The 24,344-nt window shown below is 41.4% G+C and overlaps 1 protein-coding gene across 1 annotated transcript in view; it reads left to right on the top strand.

The window, feature by feature from the left end:
• The window catches only part of ERC2 (ELKS/RAB6-interacting/CAST family member 2), an 857,293-nt gene that overhangs the window by 357,779 nt on the left and 475,170 nt on the right, over nucleotides 1-24,344 (top strand). Inside the window, exon 5 of the mRNA XM_004368755.1 lies at nucleotides 764-931. Coding sequence (XP_004368812.1) covers nucleotides 764-931 — 168 coding nt within the window. The remainder of the gene's footprint in view (nucleotides 1-763; nucleotides 932-24,344) is intronic.

Genomic DNA, 24,344 nt, shown 5'->3' with positions numbered 1-24,344 from the left:
CTAAATAGTGCATTATTTAGGGATGCAAATATGTATGGTAAGTCTAAAAAAACAAGCAAGGAAATGACAAACATAAAATTCAGGATGGTCATTATTTCTGGGGGGTGGGGTGGAGAAAAGGAGATAGAAATGGAATGGGGCACCGAGAGTTCTAATCTTTTTTGATGAAGTGAATGATGAGTGTTTTTTGCCTCTTATTGCTTGTACTTTATGTGTATTTTATCTTCTTTTTGTCTTCTGAATGTTTAATATAAGCAAAAAATGAAACTCCCATAGCTTATTATTATTTGGGAGGGAGGGGGATTGTCTATTGTCAAATGATACTAGGGAATAATCATTTCCACAGTGGAGTAGCAGGGTCTGGGTTATCCGTTGGGGTAATCACTTTTGTTAATTCCCTGTTGACTGTCCCGAGGACCATCATGAATAGACGTGGTGGTTTCAGGGATGAGTAATTTTGGCCAGGAAGCCTGGCCAGGAAGCCTTCATTCTGCTGTGAACCTTGGTCTTCAGTGGGATGGAAGACAGTCTTCTGACCTTATCTTTTCTGTTTTCTACACTTTCAGCCACTTTCCAGTCCCTTAAGATGTGTGACTCTTGAGGCTATCTTTTTTTTCTCTAAGGCTATCTTTTTAAGCAAACTAGTGGCCCACCTATTGGATCAGTGCTCATTGGCTATTAAAAATCAAGAGAAATCAGTAGTTCCCAAATGTAAAGAGTAGGGGCAGTGTTTCTAATGTCTTATAATTTTGTTGTTTCACAGATTGATCAGCTGAAGCAGGAACTTTCAAAGAAGGAGTCAGAACTTCTTGCCTTACAAACAAAGCTTGAAACCCTTAGCAATCAAAATTCAGATTGCAAGCAACACATTGAAGTGCTTAAAGAGTCACTTACTGCCAAAGAACAGAGGGCTGCCATCCTTCAGACTGAGGTAAGGCACTGTCTCAGGATTGCAGGCAGCGAGATACCTTGAGCAGATAGAACATCCCCTACCCAAACAACTTTCCTTAGAAAATCCCTTATCTAAACTCTTGGGGCCAGGTGTATTTTGGAATTTAGGTATTTGGGGATTTTGGAAAGGGAAGATACATTACATGTATTATGGATTGTATAATACTCCCAGTGGAGTTTCAGCAACACCCCATAAGCAAACACATGGATATTTCCACAGAGAAAGAGTTCTTACACTAAAGTAGAATAAGGACTTTACAAATAGCCTCCTGTTAATTCATTTCAGACTGTATCATCAAAGGAATTTGCTTCACATTTGGAGTTGTTTTTCATTTGTCAGAGCCTTTTGAATTTGAGAAGCACAGATTGGCTTTGGAATGGTTTCATTGTATCAAAAATAAAATATATCTAGGGTGTCATCTGCCTTACTTCATTGTGTATCTGTATAGGTTCCCCTTCCTGGTATCCATGGTTCTAAGGGTCTCTTAGTTCCTACGGAATATCCTTAATTTTCAGGATTCATTTACCCATTGGAGAAAGTAGGTATTGTGTGTTTCCTAAAGGAAATGCTGGTTCACTGTTTCTTATTCATACTTAGAAGAAAAGTAATATGTTGCTATCGTATCTTCTTGGTTCTTCTCATTGGTTATACCTTGGCTCTGCTAAGAGATGGAAAACACAGGTAGTTACTGTGTAAATAAAACAGTTGTCCGAAAATAAGTTATCACATGTGGGCAATAGCAAGGACTGTGATGAATCTCCCTGATTTTTGTGTCGAGGCGATGTACTATGTGGATTGCTTTGGGAGAAGGCAGACTCATCCAGATGCATATTCTCTCTTGGGCTCTGTTAGCCACGCCTTTGTGTGTAGATTGTATATTTTTGGAAGGTCTGTGAAGACGTTTGGTTTTGCCTCAGGAGTTAATGGGCTGTTGAGTGGGTTTGCCCTTGGTAAAGTTGCGCTACAGCATGCAGAGGAGAAAGGAAGCGGGTTCTGGATTCGATAGGTCTTGGCGCAGACCTGACTCAGCCCCTATGCATTTGACCCTTGATTAATAGACAGTTATTTAATTTATTCAAACCAAAATGATAAGTTTGACCTCAATGTGGAGTAGCAGAGAGGATCTGGGTATGCAAAACTATACGGTAAGCCTAAAAAAGCAAGTGAGGAAATGACAGACACAAAATTTAAGATGGTCATTATTTCCAGGGAGGGAGAGATGATATTTTCCATGAAAGAAATATTTTCAATTGTATACAGTTTTCCTTTGTAAACGTGGAGGCACAAATACTTGCATTTTTAAGGCAAAAAAATTAATCTATGCCATAAATTCAAAGGTGGCTCAGTGTCACTGTGTTGCTGTGTGTTGAGTAGGAGGGTGTTTGAGAAGCTAGACAGTCTGCTGATGTATTGCCAGGCGGGTAGTCAGATCTCTTCATGGTTCCTCATCAGAAGGAAAGAATGAGAAGTGTCAGCTGGGAAAGGCTTTTCCTCTCTCTGCCTGACAGCAATGAGGCTGAATTCCCCAGCTTCTTTCCCTTTTCTTATCCTCCCTCCCCGGCTCCATTTTACCTCCCTCAAATTAACTGTAGTCCCAACTAGGCTTATACATATTTCATGAAAAAGGCAGTGGTGACATTATGTGGATAGCTTCCATCCCGTGTTCAATAATTAAAACGACCCAATAAAGAGAGAGTGCTTTGAAGTAGGAAAAATTGTTCCCCATATGCAGAGAAAGTGAGATGATTTTGTAGTCTTCTTCTTTGAAGTCGGAGTGTGAAATTAATGATTTTATCAGCTGGAAACACCTGCAGAGTTTTCTTTGGCCTTTATTTCTCCTTTTATGATCTCTTTGCAAACGGAAATGGAGAAAGTTACCTAATGATGTCCATCTCTTGGAGGAAGCAGTTTAGCCTGAAATAAGCTCTAATTGTTGAATCACAGGCAAAGAATTTTTGGCAGCAGGGTAGAATACGTTAAAGTGATCCCTCCCACCCAGAGAAGCAGAAGGAAGTAAGAGTCTTCCTACTTAACCTGCAATGGCTAGTGGGCGAGTGTTTCAGTAGAGGAGCTATGTTTCATTTTATCCTATGACGAAAGACCTGCATTGAAATTCATATGGAAGACTCAGAGGTCATCCTTGGAGGAGGTTGTGCGTGAAAGCTCCTTGCAATTTGATTCCTGAGTCATTCCTGAAAATTCCTGCCGTAACAGAGAGGGGTCTCTCTAGGATGAGAAGAACCTGGTTGGCTTCTCTGGAATATCTCTGCCATCAGCTGGCATTGGCTACTCTTCTAGAACATGGTGTAAATGACAGATATTACTGACTAAATCGTTCATCCCTGCAAGGCTTTTGTTACCACGGAGTTTGCCTTTGGGAGGTGATAGGGCGAAGGCTGGGGCAAGGGGTGGGAAGCAAGTTGTCTGGGTTTGCGGCTGTGTGACTTGGCTCCTGGGTTGGCTTGTTTTAACTTGTACAGATGCCCACACGCTCTTTGATGTGTGCAGTAAATCAATGGAATAATAATTACACACACACAGATACACCACATAGCTCTTAACATAACATTTTACTTTTTAAAATAGCTTCAAAAGATCCTAAGGGCAAGTTTCTTATTTCGCTACTTTCCTTGATGTTTCCTGCATACCAGCTTACCCTCCAGCCATCACATGAATTCCGCTGCAGTAGGCATAAGAATGAATTGGCTTTCTTGAGCACCTTGGCTTTTCTGGATTTCAATGAATAATTACCAATATATCCAGAAACGAGGAAGAAGAAAAGCTTACAATTATTCTGTGATCTGAGGTGTGCTGTTGTATGAAGAGCACAGCATTTAGAGGGGGGAAATGTGTGGACGTGCCTTGGCCTGCCTGTTTCATAGGTGTCAGGCCAAGGTCTGGGGTTGCCAGCAAACAGCACGACTTTATACACGTGGGCCGTACAACAAAGCTTTACTCACATGGAGAAGAGACACAGCAAGGTCGGCTTCAGCTGTGGTGCCAGTCCCCCGTGACCAGTGGGTCACTGCCCACAGCCGACGCAGGGCTGATGGTCCGCACACACCCCTCAGTGCTGCAGGTGATCGACCTTGCTGTGTCTCTTCTCTAGGCGAGTCAAGTGTTGTTCCACTGCCTGTGTGCCTAAGTCGTGCTGTTTGTTGGTGACCCGGGACCTTGCCCTTGCAGTTTGTCAATAACTTGGTCACATGGACAATAATGAATTTCTCTGAACCTTTGTGTCTTGACCTGTAAAATGGCGGTTATTGTGCTTGCACATCTGTGTGAAAAGTTATTGACAGTAGTGAAGGGTTATAGCTATACACTGTATTGATTATCATCATTGCTGCTATTATTATGACTATTACTATTGTGTGTCAGGAATGTCTGGGGACGGTAAACCTCAATGCCCTACCTCACTTCTCTTCTTCCTATGTGTTCTGCTTTTTCGTTTCTCCTTTGATTTTGGTGTCTGCGTTCAGAGAGCTCATACTTACACAGATATCAACTAAGTCACCTTTTTATGTCTTAGAATGATATCGGAAATGAAGATACTATGAAAATAGCCAGCTATTTCCTTGTATTCCAAAGTTAAGAGGTTTAGTTGTGTTTTCTGACAAGGACACTTCTTCCTAGCCCAGTATGATCCCCAAACTGCCAGGCATGGCAACTCTTCCGCATGGTTTTTAGAATTTGCGTTATATGACAGTGGTATGTGATGCTCACTTTTGTACTCATTTGTGTTCCAAAGAAGTCTGGGAAGCATTCCGTTTGTCTAAGGGAACTTGTTAACCAACCAATAATGTAGGAGTTTCATGTTCACACAGACAGGAGGCCACACATGCAGGTTAGGTTTGCAACAACTCCGTGGCAAGGGTACCGGACATTTTTTATTGTGAATATAATCAGTACATCTGAGAATCTCACGCAGCCTGTGGACCTGCTCCCTGGGAAAATTCACTTCGCTATATACATACCGATATTCACACACAGCAATGGATATAATTTCAGGTGTTCACAGATGCCCTGAAGCATTTCCATGGACCTCACAGGAAGGCTCCCTGCTCTATAGAATTCATACATTCTTTCGTTCAACACGTATTTTTTTTAATGCCTTCTATGTGCCAAATATGGTTCCTGCCTTCATCGAGCAAACATCTTATTGCGTGTAAGGGTATATGATAGATAACTGATTTATAGTACCATGAACTCTCTCTGATTTCATCATCACTGGTTATAATAATTTTAGATAGAGTCTTAATTGTTTTTCATCTTTCTTCTTTTGTTTAAAAGCAGGCACATAAAGGAAGCAAAGAAGATACAAAGAAAGGAGTGTTTTGCTCCTTGGAAGACTATATGCCTGTTTATGTCTCTTATCATTGAAGGCTAATATTGCTAGGCTAAGGTGCAAGTCACTGATGGTCTAGTGGTTAGGATTGGGCGCTTTCACCACTGTGACTGGGGTTTGATTCCCGGTCAGGGAATTGTTTGGAAGACCTGGTGGTGTAGTGGTTAAGAGCTCAGCTGCTAACAAGAAGGTCGGCAGTTTGAATTTACAAGTCGCTCCTTGGAAACCCTATGGGGCAGTTCTACTCTGTCCTATACGGTTGCTATGAGTTGGAATCAACTCGATGACGGTGTTTTTGTTTTAAATATTGCTAAGATGATTTCTCTGATTATGTTGTTTTTTTTAAATTTTATTTTATCAAAGCTGATCCTCTCTGAGGCCACACTCAGGTAATTTGGTTCTCCTTCTTGGGAAGGAAAATCATATGTATGGGGTTACAGGCGCTCTGCTGGCTTGATTGTTTCAGGGGTTACTCCATCTACTTGAAAATGCTTAGCTGACTCCTTCTGAATCATCTGGACTTCCACAGACCCTTCTCTGAAAGTATCTAAATGAGTGAGGTTTCCTTTGATAATTTTGTTGAGCGTCTGCAACACACAGGGTGCTGGGTGGGTGGAGACCCATGATCGCAGGAGCTGCTGGCCTTGGCTTTTTTTCCATCAAACATCTGCAAAATGTCTTGAGGCTGCTATCCAGAGTTCTAGGAACTGTGTTTTCCCATGTGATACTTAATTTCAAACATGACTTACAACTTGGTGTTTTTGCTCCCATTTTTAAGTTGAGGAAATAGAGGCTCAGAGATGACATGTAACTTGCTGGAAGTCACACAGTGGTGAGTGGCAAGGCCTGGGTTTCCACGCCCTGAACCCCCAACCAGGAACCTAGCTTTTCCCATGAGAGTCCCAGCGGGTTGAGGACTTTCTTTGTGTCAGGGAGCTGACCGTATTTATCTCTGTGAGTCTTCACAGCAAAGCTTGTGGCAGGTTTTATAATTCTGTCTTCGTGGGTGCGAGTTCATTGGGGTTTCAAGAATGCTTACTAGGTACGAACCTATGCTGGCTACTAAGGGGGATAAGAATGAATGACTCTGAGGCTTAAATTCTCATAGTTACACTTTAAGGCTACGGGTAACCAAGGACATTGACCAACCTCTGTTGAGAATACCATATCAAGAAGTCTCGAATCCTAGTATATTAGGAAGAGTTTATTGTATAACATTTAGTTTTTATTTTTTTAAAAGATGTTCATGATTACACAACACACACACGTTCGTACATACATACACACAGGTAGGAAAAAAAGAGTGAAAATATGGACATCCATATATTACAGTGTTCTTTCTAAGTGTTACGGACCCAGGTGATATTGAACCTTTTCTGTGATGAGCCTGTAGTAGGTTTACAGTGTCAAACGTTAAATGCGTTTTGAACAGTGGTGCCGATGATCCTTCTCCAGGGAGGCTGTGTAAGGCGCTGGTGTATGAGAACGTGTTTTCTGAGACTGTGGCAGCATTTTCTACCTCTGAGTCACAGGTGACTCAGGGCAAGAACACAACCAGAAAGCCCACTTGGGCTGTCAGTTTTTAGGATGAATCATAAAAACTCAGCTTTTGACAATGAAAATGTTATTGTTGCATGGAGAAATGAGTAAGTTTTATGTGTCTTTGTTTCTCGGTTTATTTGCATTGAGATGCGTCCTCTGCCCCCATTTTATGGGGAAGCTATATCTCTTGGGTATAAAGGTCGCCGTGGCAGGAGTGGAGAATGCTTGGTGGCCTCCGGGGACAAGGGTATTAGAGCCATTCATATGAGGCTTTGCAACCTATTCCAGATACTTAAGGAACTACTCTTTCTTGGGGACCCACAAGTTTTGAGCATAGTAGTTTTATAAATGGATGGAAATAATATTTTTCACAATGTGAAAGGTGGGATTTAAAAGCAGGGATCGTTTGCGCTTAAACAACAATTTCAGTGTTCTGTTTTGCCCCCCGCTGTGGTTGACTGGCAAACAGTAAAATCCTTTTTAATCACTTCAGTTCAGCCTCCAAGGGAGCATACTGTGGATGTCCTTTCTGAGATGGACTTTTGTTGAATCCCCTTCATAACCACTGTGTTTAAAATTGAGGAGATTTTTTAAAAAAGTGTGCAGCGTACGGCAGAAGCGCCTTTTAAGACCATCGAATTAGCTTGGTATGTTTCAGGGTGCACTGTCTCCCTTGCAAGACTTGCAAGGAATGCCTTTAAAGTTAATAAATTAAGGGACTTGGTGAAAAAATATACAAAACAAAACCCTGGTGTCACTCGTATTTTTCCACTCTAATCCCGTCATTGGCTTCACATTTTAAACCGTTTTTATTTGACAGGGAAAGGCATCATTTGAACATTTTATTGATAACACTCTTAACTGCAAGAAAAAGACATAAACCTGCAAAGCAGTAACTATCATGGTGGCCACAGTTGGGAGGTCTGCAGAGGGTTTATTACCAGTAGAAAAAAATGTTGGGAACCACAGTTGTTCCCGGGGTCACCACCTCTGCTCCATGCGTTTTATTTTTTTCCCTTTCCATTTTGAGGGTATGGGTGATGGCAGAGCAGACCATACGCTTTCCCTCCCCTGATGTCTGTGGGCTTTGTTTGGAGTCTCTCTTTATTAATGATGTGAAAACTTTGGAGTCACGTAAAAATGAGCCAAGGTCAGACTTGGTGGGCCCAGGATGCTGAAAGTGCCCCCTGTATCTAGCTGGTGAAGGCATTGTTTAAAGGAGCCATGTTGGACTTCCTGAACTTTTTAGCTGTTTTGCAGATGTTCACTATCTGGTCAACTTTGCAAGGCAGCTTCATACTCTTGTTTTTAAAGGTAAATCGCGAAAGCTCTTTGTTGAAGGAGTTAAAATGTGTTGGAAAGGTGCATCACGAGCTTGTAGTAAAAGCTTTTTATGGCTGTTGGCGGCAGTTCCCGGGGCAGTTTCTGGACTGTTAAAGGCTAGTGCAGGTAGCCACGGACAGCGATCTGTTGGATAGGTCCGGAGTCCCGCGCTTGTTATGTTGTTTGAGCTTTCAGCGAATGCCTTACTCAGGACTTCGTTAGTGTAAATTGCTTATGATTGCATAAACACAGGTGTTGGGTTTGAATCTTAATGAACTGTGAAATAGGTAGTTGTCTAAAAGGAGATCCTATAAATTGCAAACGTGGCTCTGTCAACACACTGAATGGATTAGGAAAATTCATCGTCTGCTTCGAAACGGAACACGAACATGATGCATGTACACGAATTAGTCCTGAAAAGCCAATAAAGTGGAGGAAGAAAGTAGGATCTGGAAGTTGATGGTGCGGGTACCCCCACCACAAACGAGTACTGGTGCAGAGGGCTCAGAAAGCAGAGTGGCTGGCTATTCAGAGGGAGGCCGAGAAGGACTCCATATGAGCAGACAACACAGAATTTATAGGGTAAAACCACAAACACCTTATTTTCCATTGTACTGAAATAATGATATTTTACAGTATTCTTTTTGTATGTAATTCTGCTTTCAATTTTATATTGTTGCTGCAGCTCAAATCTCATTGTAAGTGTTCCAACAAAAATCCCTTTTTAATCAAAAACTTTCCAAGCCTTAGCCCATTGTCAACTTGTTTTGAGCAACTGATTTTTCTAGTGGAACAAAAGAATCTGGCCCTCCTTTCTGAGCTCATCAGGATGGTATTCACCCTGTGTGGCGAAACATGTAATGAAAATAACAGAATCAGTGTGATTTCTACATTATATCCCTTCATGATTTGCATCTGTGGTTTTTAAGTGTAGAGATGAGGAGTCAGAGCTCTTTATTTTCTTTTGTTTGATTATGCTTCTGTTTGAAAAAGCGTTGTCTATAGTATATGAGAATGCAGCTGAAAGTGACGATATCCGATTAGCCAATTCTCTATGAGAAAGTAGATGTCCACTGTTAAGTGTTACTTGCTGGTGAATGGTTTGCAGGGGGAAGAAACGTATTTCTATCATGTCTGTGGGAAGCTGATTTGCCACTTTAAAAAGGAGATGACAGAATTTAGGGGGAGAGAAATCCAACAAAACTCTCACTGACCCCCGAGATCACATTCTTTCTTTCTTTCTTTTTTTTATGAATTTTATGGAAAACAGAATTTATTAAGTACTTCCATTCATGTATATATTTTTTTACTTTCGGGGTACAATTTAGAAATAACCAGTTTACATTGTGATTATGTTCTCCTGACACCGGAGCCACATCTGTAACACTTGCCTCCATTCCTTGGGAGAAAGGCTAACATTTGCTGTAGTTGGGTTTCTTTATGTATATTTACATAGCAGACCAAAATGTACAGAGTGAAGTGAAGTTGCAGGACTTCTGCGAGAATATTTTACTCGTTTTCATATGAACTGTTTTCTTTTTAAAATTAAATTCAGACATTTATTCCATACAGACATACACTCCCCCTCCTGTTTTATTAAGAATACAGGTTAACGTAGTAAGTTGTATAGATGAGGATTATTAAGGAGTGTAGTTTTATTGCAAGTATTTCTATCTTGAAGTCTAAGAAATTTATTTTATGCGTTTATTTTTTATTTTAGTTATTTTCAAAGGTAGGTGGTGTCTCAAATCCTCATGATTATGACGGAACAACATTTGGCTTCTAAAATGCTACTTCCAAACCAAAAAAAAACCAAGCTCGTTGCCATCGAGTTGATTCTGACTTATAGCGACCCTATAGGACAGAGTAGAACTGCCCCCATGGGGTTTCCAAGGAGTGGCTGGTGGATTTGAACTGCTGTCCTTTTGGTTAGTAGCTGAGCTCTTAACCACTGTGCCACCAGGGCTCCAAAATGCTACCTAGCAGTTGTTAATTTGAAACTGGACAGGTTGTAAGTTCTGTCGTTAAGATCTGGTCAAATATAAAGGAAAAGAGAGGATCTAACTGCCTGGAGTCAGCAAAGCCAGGTGCCAGCTCTCCATGGCTGTGGCTGCCTTTGTTTGACGCCTTTTCTGAGAGCAGTAGACAATGAAGGGTAAGGCAGGACCAAGAGGAGGCGCAGGACTGATGGGGACTGCCACCAACCGAGCTGCTATCAAGGGAGCAACTTGAGGATTTGTCAACTCTCCAACATCACCCCATCCAAAGTCAAACAGTACATTTGGGGAAAGGCGTGCATTACTTTTAAAGGTTTAACTTGGAAGAACTTAATACATGTTTGCACTTTTCTGTGCATGCTTGTGTATGTAAGAGACAAAAATAAAGAGTACTATGATATGGTGTTTAAAAAATTAGGAAATTGGGTGTGCAGCATTATGGTAACCTCTGTTGGATCTCTAGTAGGTTATGTGAAGAGCCTACTATGTGCTAGGCATGGTGCTAGGTGCTGGGGATATAGAGTTAAATGAGATAAACAATACCACCACCACCATTAATATGATTATTGAAAGAAGTTTAAGAATGGTTTATGGTTCTTTTTGTCCTTGAGTACATCCTTCTAGGATTGATTCCTGGAAGACTCAGTGGATTGTAGGGTGATTGACAGAGAAGCCCTGCAAAGACCTTACAACAGGCTTTCTGAGGAAGTGCCCGGGCAGTGCCTAACCAACAGAACTTGCTTTAATGCTCAAATCTCTTCTCATTATTGTGGTTGTTGTTAGGTGCTGTCAAGTCAATTCCCACCCATAGCGACCCGACGTACAACAGAATGAAACACTGCCCGATCCTGCACCATCCTCACAATCTGTGTAATGCTTAAGCCCATTGTTGCAGCCACTGTGTCAGTCCATCTCATCGAGGGTCTTCCTCTTTTTCACTGACCCTCTAATTTACTAAGCATGATGTCCTTCTCCAGGGACTAGTCCCTCCTGATAACATGTCCAAAGTATGTGAGACAAAGTCTCGCCATCCTTGCCTCTAAAGTCTCTAATATAGGTTGTGTAGGACACAAAAATAGCCCATTCCTCAGGGACCTTGTGGTCTAATTGGAGTTTACATTACTGTACCTTACTTGAGTATTTATTTTAACCCTTTATTGACCTAATATTTATGTGGAAGGGAAACTTCACTACATTATAAGCTTCATGAAGAAAAGGATTTATGGTTTATTCACTGGGGTATACCAGCTCTGAGAACAATGCCTGACACAATATAGGAACTCCAAAAATATTTGTTGGCTGTATTAATGAACTGTTGCTTTCCTAAATCACTAGGTGTGTAGTGGAGGTATTAGATGTGATATTGCTTCAAGATAGAGGTGAAGATAAACAATCTTAGATGATGCTTTAATAGTAGTACTAGGAGAAGAAAATGGGTTAACTTCTCTATAACTTAGGTGTGGGGAAATGTTTTCTAACTGTAAATCAGAATCTGGTAGCAATAATGTATAAGACTGATAAATATGATTACATGAATTTTTGCACAGCAAAAATTATCATAGGCAGAGTAAAAGACAAATAAGAACTTGAGAGAAATACTTGCCAGTTTTGCTGATGATTCAAGGGTACTATCCCTAAGAGAAAAAGGTGTTAAAAATAGAGACAGAAGGGGCCGACAAGAAATTGAGGATGTGCGGATATATGTATGTATTTGCTATATTTGTAAAAAAAATGATGGAAGAACCATAAAACTAAAAAAAAGTTGGTTACTAGAGAGAACAGAATAGGGTAGACAGGGAGAGAACCTGAAATTCTTTGAATATATCTTGTTTGTAGGTTTGAGTTTGGAACCATGAAATATATTACAGAATTATAAAACAAAACTGAATCCAAAAAGACAATCCCTAAAAATTTAAAAGGAAAATGAAGCAAATGAACCAGCGCTCTATCTCGTGTACGCAGGTGTAACTGCGCACAGAGGCGATCTATTCCCAGAGACTTCAAAACATACAACTTTGAGTGTACATGTCTAGTGAGATGTAGTCCAGGACAAAAAGAATCACAAAGAATCTTCAACTTGTTTTAGTAATTATATCTTTGGCTGTACTGTGGGCATTGTCATGCTAAGACAGTTGTGTGCGCAGAGTGGGATACAAGGAACGAGTGTTTCTGTTGGCGTCATTGATAGCTTGGGTTTTCAGCCTGGAGATACGCATGCAGGGCTGATGAAATTAAGTAAAAACACTGTATCTCCAAATTTGATTTGGTCTGTCATTATAAAGTCAGATTGTATTTCACACACACACACACACACACACACACAACATATGTATATTTGTGTGTGGGGTGTGTGTGTGTGGTTGTGTGCTGTCCGGTCTATTCCGGCTCATAGCGACCCAATAGGACAGAATAGAACTGCCCATAGGATTTCCTAGCCTGTAATCTTTACAGGAGCCGATCTTCAGGTCTTTTCTCCAGCTGAGTGGCTGGTGGGTTCAAATGGCTGATGTATATGTGCACGTGTATGTGTGTATACGTATATGTACATGTATATATTCATCCCCCATAGCTATGCCCCTGAAAAGGCCTAGAAGCAATGACCAGTCTCATAACAGTTAGCATTCCTAGTGTCAAAATGTGTTTTCCCACTAAAAGCCGTTGTAGAAGTGGCTGATTCTAAGCCCAGGGCAGGAAATGTACAAGATAACTCCTGGAACGTCATGTCAGACCACAAAGCAAGGAAGCTCTCAGAGACTGACAGAAAATGTCACAAGGACTCAGGAGCAAGTAAAAAGATGTTACCGCTGGCCAAAGAATTTGAGCATCAATAACACATAAAATATACTTAAACCTATAAGCTCAAAATGATAATTACTTAAAAAGAACTCTTTGGTAGATGCTAGGGAACCAACTCATTATTTTTGTACCAGGTAAATAAAGGGAAGGTATTGAGCATTCATTGTTAACTTTTTTATGCAGACTATACCTCAGAGTAGAGTTCATGAGGAAGAGATTCTTCTTATAGAAGTATTCCAGCTATAGATGAAGAATGATAGAATTAGAATACCACCATCTTGCAACCGCTAATGATTTCATGGTTCTAGGGATTGAGTTTCAGTGGGTGCCATGTCTGACACTGTGTGATAGAAGTCCACATGTCTTCTGATGACGCTGTCTTGCCAGAAAATTCAAACCTGAATCTTAGTGGAAATAAAGAATACAGAGAGGAACTTGGTAAACAACCCCACAAGGATGCAATCAGCAAACCCCCCACCATGGACACTCTAGTAGGACAAATAATTCTGATCTGTATATCAGAGTAATTGATCATCCTACAGAATACAACAACAACAACAGTTTTCAAGGAAAAAGAGGGAGAAATAGAGGGGGAACCTGTAGATTTAAAAGATTTAAGAGACATAAGAGACCGATCTTAAGACACCAATCATAATGTATTAGCCTTCTCTGGGTCCTGATTCAAATAAAATATTAAACTTCTGAGCCAACCAGGGAAAATTTGAACATTGAACTGATAATATTAAAGAACCATTGTTAAATTTTTCTAAGGTGTGATGATGGAATTTTTTTCTGTATTCCTTGTCATTAAAGATACATACTGAATTATTTACAGATGAAATAATATACTGTTTGGGATATGATGTAAAGTCATCTGGACCTGGGGGAGGAGTGGAGTCCCTGAGTGGTGCAGTTAACTCGCTTGTCTGATAATGGAAAGGTTGTAGGTTTGAATCTATCCAGTGGTGCCTCAGAAGAAAGGCCTGATGATCTACTTCTGAGAAATCCATCATTGAAAACCCTAGGGAGCACAGTTCTACCTGACACACACAGTTGTGTTGGAATCTACTCCTCAGGAACTGGGGATGCGGGGTGCAAGGATGAAACGAGTAGCCACAAGTGGATACTTGTTGAAGCTGGAAAATAGGTACATGGAGATTCATTATAATTTGGTATGTGTTTGCTATTTACATAATAAAACATTAAAAATACAATTTAAAAAATGAGTCAGGGACCTCTTTGCCTTTCGGTCCCAGTGACATGGATAAGTCATGGCACTTTATGTCTTCCTTTATACAGGTGCCAGGTGCCGGGCTGCTAATTAACTGTAAACATGACAGTGATTGTGAAGATGTTTTCAGACCTTTTATCGAACCAACTAAAGTACACTTTTGAGAAGGAAAAGGTCTTGGTTTAACTCTTTGTAGTTTTTCTAAGCCATTGTGTTTATGAGGGGGTAATTTGGATGTAAAAGACCTAGAAGAAAGCCTTGGGAAATCTGATAGGGAAGCTGAATAGCTGGGCTTTTAATGTTGAAGCTTTTGGAAATCGTTTTTCAATCTAGCCAGTCGCTGTAAGGCTTTGCAGCTGGCTGCTGTCAGGGACCTGCTCATGACTCACTCCATTTGGGCACGGCTAGTCCTCAGTAACTTCCCTGGAAATGACTCAGCTGCCAGGCACAGATGCTGGCCACACGGTTTTTGCGTGACATCATTTCTTTAACCTTATTGGTGGGTATCCGTCATCAGAGAAGTAATTTCTATTTGACTCCCAGTCCAGAAGGTTAGAAGACATTATTTTGCCTGCTTGGATTTTTCCGGTAATCTTAAAATCTGAATATTTTCTGATGAGTAAAATGTTAAGTCTGACTCAGGGAGCCCTAGATATTTATCTTGCATATTGTAGAAAGGACGGATATAAAAGATGAAATACATGCAGCTAGACCTCGTTGATTTTCTTTTATTCTTTCCCAGTGCTGATTTTTTAGAAGTCTCTTAAATACTACAAAAGGAACAGCACATTCCAAATGGACTTGTTAGAGTGCGCCAGTGTGTGTTTTGCAAATTGAGTTTATCTAAATCCCAGTCTAGAAGAAGTAAGCCAATTTTCCCTCATCTTTTTCTAGAAAGTGAATTTTAAAGTAATACCATATGTTGGATGAAATACAAAAGAGCTAGGATCATTACCAAGATATCTTAATATACTGTAGAGTAGGTTTGCAAATATAAAAAAGAGGGGGACGCTCATTAATTTAAGTAAGATTTGAGAGAGAATCGAAACATGGGTGATTTGAAAATATTTCTTCCATTGAGTTATAGAGCTTACCTAGCTTAGTTCATGGTCAGCTCATTTCCCACACTTTCCTTCAGTTTTGGACATGTTTCTTGTCTGTTCTTCCACGTACCTTTTGATCCTGTCGGACATCTATTTGTGCTCACAGTTTCTGATGACGTGGCTGCTCTCACTTTTCTCTGTTATCTGTTAGCACAGCGCTTAACACCAAGGTTTCAGAATTGTTTTCTAACCTGACTGTAAATTTCTTGAGCATGGAACCATCTTGATTTATAATTTATTTCCTCCTTCTGCAATCTCTAAACCAAAAAACAAACAAACCAGCCCATGTTTGTCGGAGTAGAACTGTGCGCTATAGGAGTTTCAGTGGTTGATTTTTTGGAAGTAGCTCTCCAGGCCTTTCTTCCAAGGCACCTCTGAGTGAACTCTAACCACCAACCTTTCCATTAGTAGCTGAGCATGTTAACTGTTGTTGCAACCCAGCGACTCTGCCTGCAGTGTCCAGTTTTGCTTGATTCTTTTTCTTTAGCCATTGTAGGTGTTGATTACTGTCAGAATCTTTACAAGATTTGGGGATGTTTCCGAGGTCAGGATATATGTTGTCTTGAATAACCACTGTGGAAAAGTGATATAGCTTTGCATTTATTTTCATTTTTTAATACTTTCCTATAACACCAATCCTTTAACCAAAAAAAACAAACAAACCCGTTGCCATTGAGTCGGTTCTGACTCATAGGGACCCTATGGGACAGAGCAGAACTGCCCCATAGGGTTTCCAAGAAGCCACTGGTGAATTCGAATTACTGACCTTTTGGTTAGCGGTCCAATGCTTTAACCACTGTGCCACCAGGGGTCCCTTAGAGATATGTTGTTATGTAAAGTTTTAACCTGGACATTGTATTATTTATAAGCTGAAATTTGTAATTAAAGTTAGGAATGTCTCTAAAGTACCTAGTTCTTATTTTTACTGGCAAACTAATGCTTTATACTGATGATTAATATAATTAAAGTACTTTTCTCATAGGTGCTTGTAATTGGAAAAATCAGAAGAATTAAGTTACTAATGGCATTAATGCAATTCCATACATTTTCCAACTGGAGTTCTTAAGTAACATTAAGACTGAAATAATAGTAGCAGTTCTCATTTATTAAACACTTATTAGATGCCAAGCCCATTAACGAAGTCAAATAATCCTCAAATCAATCCTATAAGGCCAGTATTACCTGATTCTGATGCACCTCCATATTTCATACAACTTGTTTATTTGTGCAAAGTGGCCATCGTTCGAATGGATTTTAATACCCATCTGTAATACATATTGACTGGGAGACCCCAGGTATGTTAGATGACATGCCCTTGCCCTTAGGGACTCCCTGTGTATAGACCCAGAACAAAAAATAACACCATGAGAATAAGTGCAATAATAAAGGCAGAAACAAAGAACTATAAAAACACAAGGATTAATACATCTGTAGGGAAGAGGGAGTCAAGATAGGTGTTACTGAGGAGGGGATGTTCGGTTCAGGACGTAAAAGATGTTTCATCCAGAAGGATAAGAAGTGTTTACTGTGATAGAAAAGATGGGGGGAAAAGGTATTTGCAGCAGAAGAAACAGAAGAGGGCATTAAAGTGGGCATGATCAAGAACAGTGAGTGATTCATTGTGGCTATAGCACTCTCTTTGATATGTATGGATGTGAGAAATAGAGAGGGCATGGACAGAAGGAGGAGATAGGGCAGGATGGTAGAGTGGTTGAGTTCACGAGTTTTAGAGTCAGAAACAAGCTTGGTTTAGAGTCCCAGCTCTGTATCTTCCTAGCTCTGTATCAACTGGCAATTTGTTCATTCATTCACTCAACAAATATTTATTGATGTCTTCTATGAACCTGGCATTTTCCTAAATACTGGGGATAGAGCAGTGAACAAAACAGGCAAAACTCTCTGCACTCATGGAGCTTACGTTCTAGTATGTTGGACGGGTTTGAGAAAACAAAAGGACCGTTTAATGCCAAGTGCAATATGTCGGGTAATAATTCCAGATGGAGAGCATAGCATATGCCCAGGCTGTAAGGCAGGAATGAACTTGGTGTGCCACAGAACAAAGAGAAAACCAGTGAGGCCTGAGGAGAGTGGGAGAAGGTGAACTTGGAGAGGTGGGACGTGGCCAGGCCATGGCGGGCTTGCCAGCCATAGCACGGACACAAGATTGTATGCACAGTGCAGTGGGAAGTCACTGGAGGGATGTAAGCAGGGGAGTGATGATCTGATATGCATTCCTAAGAGACCACTCTGGCTGCTATGTGGGGAATGCCTGTTCGGGGGCTAGCTCGAAGTCACGAGGTCATTGCAGGTGACTGATGAAGGGTGATGGTAGCCTCGACCCAGTGATGGTGTGAAGGAGGAGAGAAGAGGGTGGTTTTGTCATTTATCTTGGAGGAATAGTTTTCAGGACTGGGGAGGAATTAAATATGGGGGGTGCGGAAAGAGAGGAATGAAGGACAAGTTCTTAGGTTTCAAGCTGGAACAACTGGATGGGCAAGTCACTTACCTCCTTGAATTCCAGAGAGCTGCCTTGGGGATGAAATGAGATAATAGACGTGTGAGGAATTGTGGGTAAGCTCATCACACATGCTTGGTGTTCTCTTGGGGTGTTTGACCTCGAGGGTTGAAAACGTGAAACCTGTAGAGTGGCACAGACATTGAGAGGGGGGCAAAGAGAAGGCAGTTGGCAGAAGCCACGAGGCAGCAGAACACAAGAGCAAGCAGAAGCTGAGAGGTGGAGAGAAAGGAGGGCGTGGTCAGCCACAGTGGAAGCAGTAGCAGAAAAGAGATGGGATTATATGACCGATGGAGGCTGTGGCACTGCCGAATCCCTGATCTTTTGGGATATCAGGAAGGGCGTTTCCGTTCTCCCCAAGACCTGGCTGTACAGTTTCCTGGGTCTCCTTGTGCCCTCATCAGCCCCCATCACCTGGCAGAACCTGAACTTGTCTCTGTTCACTCCAACCTGAATGAACCAAAATAACAGGACCAGACTTCTTTGTGTTGGAGTACACATCTTTCTAATTAAAAATGGGTTTGTATTTGTTTTTAAATGATAAAGTAATACAAAAATATATTTGCATTGTCAAAATTAAAAAAAAAAAATGAACAGAATAAAAATCTTTAAATGTAGAATAAGCACACTCAAGCTGTGTCCCCTCCCCAGGGGTAACCGCCCTTATTCTTTGGGGATATATCTTTCCAGATCATTGTGTGCGTGTGTGCATGTATGTACGTGTGTGTGCGCATGCCCACACCTCTGAGTGGGTTTGAACCGCCAACCTATTGGCTAGTAGTAGTCAAGCTCTTAAGCATTCGTGGCACCTGGGGACTCCTGCTCTATAAAACCATCCTGTTTCACAGATAAGGAAGCTGAGACTTAGAGAGGTTAGTAACTGGTTTGGGGCACCACTCTGTAAAGTGGTGGAGCTGGGAATCTGACTCCCTTCTGTCTAACACCAAAGTCCTTGAACATGCTCTCCATCACCACACTGGACCATAGGTAATTGGGGTAGAGTGGTTACGTGGACCATTTCAGCCACCCCTGTGGCCAAGCTGACCCCCTCCTGTCCCTGAGACTTGGCTTCCCCATTGCATTTCCTCTGCTCAGAGTAGTCTTGCTTTTTCCTTCCCCCTGTCCAAAATCTGCTCACCCGTGAACCCCCATGTCTCGGAGAAGCTGTTTCTCATTGCCGTAGTGACCTTTTCTCCCTCCAGCCTGTGTTGAGCGTGTGGAGGCTTGTCAGATGCCGACTGACAAAGCAGTGCGGACTAGAATGGGCCCTCTGCACAGAAGGTGGTGTTTCCTGAGTGTTTAGTGATGTCTGTTCTCTTTCTCTCCTTCCTTGTGAACGACTGATTAAGCACTTCCCCTATGCCGGGCTCTGTGCCACGCACTCTACCTGCATTACGTCATGCCATTTTCATAGCCACCCTGCCAGGGGATCCTCTTCTCATCCCATTTTACAGGTGCGGAAACTGAGGCTGAGGAGGGCTGTCTAGCTGGCCCAGAATCACTCGGCTGGGAAGAGGTGGAGCAGGCTGTGACCTGCAGAAGTGTCCTCTAGGGCCCAAGCTCACCACGAATCCACCTCATGGTCGTTGGGGATATCTCCTGAAGGAGGAAATGTCCATCGGACCAGTCATCCTTGTCTCAGCAGCTGCTCGTATGCAACAGAGGCCGAATGGTTCCTAGTGCTGCTGTAACACAAATGCCGCAAGTAGGTGGCTTTAACGAACAGAAATTTGTTTTCTCACTGTTGTGGAGGCTAGAAGTCCAAAGCAAGGTCTTGCTTGCTGATTCTTTCCTTGTCGGTTGCCCTGAGTATTCCTTGGTTCCTTAATTCCCTGGCTTATAGATGATCTCCACATGGCATCGGTGTTTCCCATGTATCTCGGTGTCTGTAATTCAGAAGTGATTAGGTTTAGGATCCACCCTTCTCAGGTATGTCCTCATTGACATAACAAAAGAAACCCCTATTTCCAAACAGGGTCACATTTATAGGTACTGAACCCAAAATAAACCCATTGCCATTGAGTTGATTCCAACTCATAGAGACCCTAAGGACAGAGTAGAACTGCCCCTATAGGGTTTCCAAGGAGTGGCTGGTGGATTCAAACTGCCGACCTTTTTGGTTGGCAGCGAAACTCTTAACCACTGTGCCACCAGGGCTCCATTTATAGGTACAGGGGTTAGAATTTCAACACATATTTCTGGGGGACACAATTCAATCCCTAAACAGTTCTCTTGTAAAGATTACATCAAATTCACATTTACATGGGAACCCAAGCAGTGGGTGAACAGTTATAAATTATATTTTTCAACCATAGTTAGAATTATTTATTCAGTTTTATAGACTTGAAGCACCCATTGTCTACTGTGTGTGAGCATTGAGCTGAGCGCAGCGAGGGCATCTGCAAATGACTGAGGCAGTCTTACCCTCCTAGGCAGTATATAGCCCAGAAGAGGCAGCACCTCTCTTAAGAGCACAGGTTCAGAGGGAGCTGGGTTCAAATCCTGGCTCCACCACTTGACTAATGTTGTCATCTTGGGCAATTTGCCTAACCTTGCAGAATTTTAGTTTTGTCATCTTTAAAACAGGGATCACAGGAAGACCTGCCTCAAAAGCATTCAGTGACGTGATGCAGGTAAAAGATCACCTTAACTCAATCAAGCTTAACTGTTAGTAGATGTTACGAGTCCCTGGGTAGTGCAAATGGTTAAGCTACTAAATACATGAAGGATTGGCAGTTTGAATCCTCAGAAGAAATGCCTGGTGATCGCCTTCTGAAAAATCATCCATTAAAAACCCTATAGATCACAGTTCTACTGTGAAACACATGGATTGCCATGAGTCAGGATTGACTCAATGGCAACTGTTTTTGTTTTGGTTAGATTTTTTTCCTAATTAATCTATAGTAGAGAAATGGAAGGCTTGCAGATTGATATCCTAGGCATTAGTGAGTGGAAATGGACTGGTATTGGCCATTTTGAATCAGACAATCATATGGTCTACTCTGAGGGGAATGACAAACTGAAGAGGAATGGTGTCACATTCACCATCCAAAAGAACATTTCAAGATCTATTCCGGGGTACAACACTGTCAGTGATAGGATAATATCCATATGCCTACAAGGAAGACAGCTAATATGACTAATTATTCAAATTTACACATCAATCGCTAATGCCAAAAATGAAGAAATTGAATATTTTTACTAACTTCTGCATTCTGAAATTGATCAAACATGCAGTCAAGATGCATTGATAATTACTGGTGATTGGAATGCAAAAGTTGGAAACAAAGAAGACAGATCAGTAGTTGAAAAATATTGCCTTGGTGATAGAAACGATGCCAGAGATCGAGTGATAGAATTTTGCAAGACCAATGACCTAATCATTGGAAATAATTTTTTTCAGCAACATAGATGGTAACTATACACGAGGACCTGACCAGATGGAATACACTGGAATCAAATCAACTACATCTGTGCAAAGAGATGATAGAGAAACTCTATATCATCTGTCAGAGCAAGGCCAGGGGCCCATTTCAGAACAGACCATCAATTGCTCATATGCAAGTTCACATTGAAGCTGAAGAAATTTAAAGAAGTCCATGAGAGCCAAAATACGACCTTGAGTATATCCCACCTGAATTTAGAGACCATCTCAAAAATAGATTTGACACGTTGAACACTAATGACTGAAGATCAGACAAGTTGTGGGATAACATCGAGGACATCATATGTGAAGACAGCAGAAGGTCATTAAAAAGACAGGAAAGAAAGAAAAGAGCAAAGTTTCAGAGACTCTGAAACTTGCTCTTGAACGTAGAGTAGCTAAAGGGAATAGAAGAAATGATGAAGTAAAAGAGCTTAACAGAAAATCTCAAAGGGCCACTCAAGAAGACAAAGTAAAGTACTATAATGAAATGTGCAAAGACTAGAGTTAGAAAACCAAAAGGGAAGAGCACACTCAGCATTTCTCAAGCTGAAAGAACTGAAGAAAAAATTCAAGCCTTGTGTTACAATAGTGAGGGATTCTATGGGCAAAATAAATAAATAAAAACCAAAAATGCCACTTTGAGGACTAAGGTGTACTTGACTCAAGCCATGGTATTTTCAGTTGCTTCCTATGCATGTGAAAGCTGGACAGTGATTAAGGAAGAACGAAGAATTGATGCATCTGAATTATGGTGTTGGCAAAGAGTCATGAATATACCATAAACTGCCAGAAGATCCAACAAATCTGTTTTGGAAGAAGTACAGCCAGGATGCTCCTCAGAAGCAAGGATGGCAAGACTTCGTCTCATACACTTTGGACATGTTGTCAAGAAGGACCAGTCTCTGGAGAAGCATATTGTGCTTGGTAAAGTAGAGGGTCATCGAAAAAGAGGAAGACCCTCAACGAGATGGACTGACACAGTGGTTGCAACAATGGACTCAAACACAGCCACGATTGTGAGAACGGCACAGGAGTGGTCAGTGTTTTGTTCTGTTATACATAGGTTTGCTGTGAGTTGGAACAGACTTGAAGTCACCTAACAGCAAGAACATAGTAGAGATAAACAAGGTCTCCTAAGAAGGACTAAACCAGGGCACGTGACATAGCTGTGCGAGAGAAGGGGAAGAATCAGTTCCTTCAGTCTGGGGTTGAGGGACGGCTGGGAAGACTCTACTCTGGAGGTAAATGGAGATTTAAAGGACAATAGAATTCTGATGAGTGAAAAAATAAATAAATAAAAGGCTAGGAGAGGTGATGGCTTTCAGGCTGAGGGAAGGGTGTGAGTGAGCAAAGGTGTGAAGATAAGAGAGTATATGGTGTGTACAGGGAATTCCTCATGGTTTTGTGTAGCTGGAGCAGGAGGGAAAGTGAGCAGAGGTGGAGAGTCTGACTTTATGAAAATTGAATTAAATATGGCTATAAATATGTGATGTTGTCCCAGTGAATGAGCAACTGTTCCATTGTGGATGTCTGCCATTCCTGGAGGCTGCAAAGTGATCCTCTTCTCCTGCAGGAAGATATAAAAGCTTGCTATTCTGCTCTCAAGACATGAATGCCTTGACTCCCCGTTACCAGAGGGTCATGTTTGCCCCTCCTAGGTTCGGTACCAGAGGTACATCTGCCCTTTCAACCTGCGATTCTGTGGCAGAAATCAGGCCCCTGATCATAAATGTTACTGGAGCTAGGCTTCCTGGTCACAATTACTTAACTCGTTGCAGTCAAGTCAGTTCTGATTCATGCAACCCCAGGTGTGTAAGAGTAAAACTGTCCTCTGTATGGTTTTTAATGGCTGATTTTTTGGGAGTAGATCACCGGGCTTTTCTTCAGAGGCACCTCTGGGTGGACTCGAACCTCCAACCTTTCACTTAGTCGCCGAGTGTGTTAATTGTTTGTACCACCCAGGGACTCCTCACACTTGTTTAGTAAAATAGAGTGAAGCGTGACTGACTTTCTTATTTCGTTGATAATGCAAAAAAAAAAAAAAAAAAGTCTGTTAAACTGTTGTGTCTTTCTGGAATTTAAAGAAACTCTCATATATGTGACATCCTGCATTCCTAGAAAACACAAACCCACACATACATCACTGCAAAGCATGTGGAGTTTTATTCTGTGTGCATTTCATCTCAAAGGGCTGCTATGAAGGTGTTTCTTACCTGCTGGCTCAATACCAGCGATGAGGCGTCTTCATCATCAGAGAGCTCAGCGTTTTCTGTTCTGTAACACCACGAAAATCACCCAACTCATCTTTTCAATATTATTCAGTGACTGTAAATTCATAGAAAATTTTCCAATTAAATTAAGAAGTAAAATTTGCATTTATTACAGCAGCTGATGCCTTCTGCAAAAACTAGCATTGTACGCTGGGTCCCTGTCAAGAATTCTCACAACTGATATTAATATGCCATCTATTAGATCGAGAAATATGTATTTTGTGTTACTGAGTAACTTGTCTAGGATTGTACACCATGAGAGACAGAGAAGCTTTTTCTGATTTTTCCCATTGCCCGGGTAACTAAAGCCTCTGATAATGGTATTAGGTACTGCTCAGGCCCGTTTGCTTAGGTCATGAGAGCAGGCATCTTAGAATTTTGCATCAGAGAATTTGGTAGTGCATTATTAACATGCTAGTGGAAACGGGACATTGAGATGTTTTCCCCTCACCACCCCGAGTCTTAAACATAGATTGTCTTCATCACATTAAGTGCTTCCCAGCCATCCTTACTGGTTTTCTGGTAATGTACGAAGTTACCTAAGTGTGTGAAGTTGGCTTTCCAGTTCACCTCTGCACTGACATATTTTCAATAGTGTTTTAAAACTCCGGGATCATCCTTTAATAATGACAACCAGCCAGAATGAAATCGTTTAACATGATTCCCTCCGTAGAGACTGCAGAGGAATGGATAGTGTCTCTAATGGCGATTTAGTACCTTTCATAGATCTGGGGTGTGTGTGTGTGTGTGTGTGTGTGTGTGTGTGGGTGTGTGTGGGTGTGGGGGTGTGGGTGTGGGTGTGTGTGTGTGTGTGTCTGTGTGTGTCTGTGTGTGTGTCTGTGT

This window comes from Trichechus manatus, unplaced genomic scaffold (assembly GCF_000243295.1).
Source record: "Trichechus manatus latirostris isolate Lorelei unplaced genomic scaffold, TriManLat1.0 scaffold00001, whole genome shotgun sequence".
In the NCBI taxonomy this organism is placed as follows: Eukaryota; Metazoa; Chordata; class Mammalia; order Sirenia; family Trichechidae; genus Trichechus; species Trichechus manatus.
Note: the sequence above shows the minus strand (reverse complement) of the source record. Positions and strands in the feature narration are given on the sequence as shown.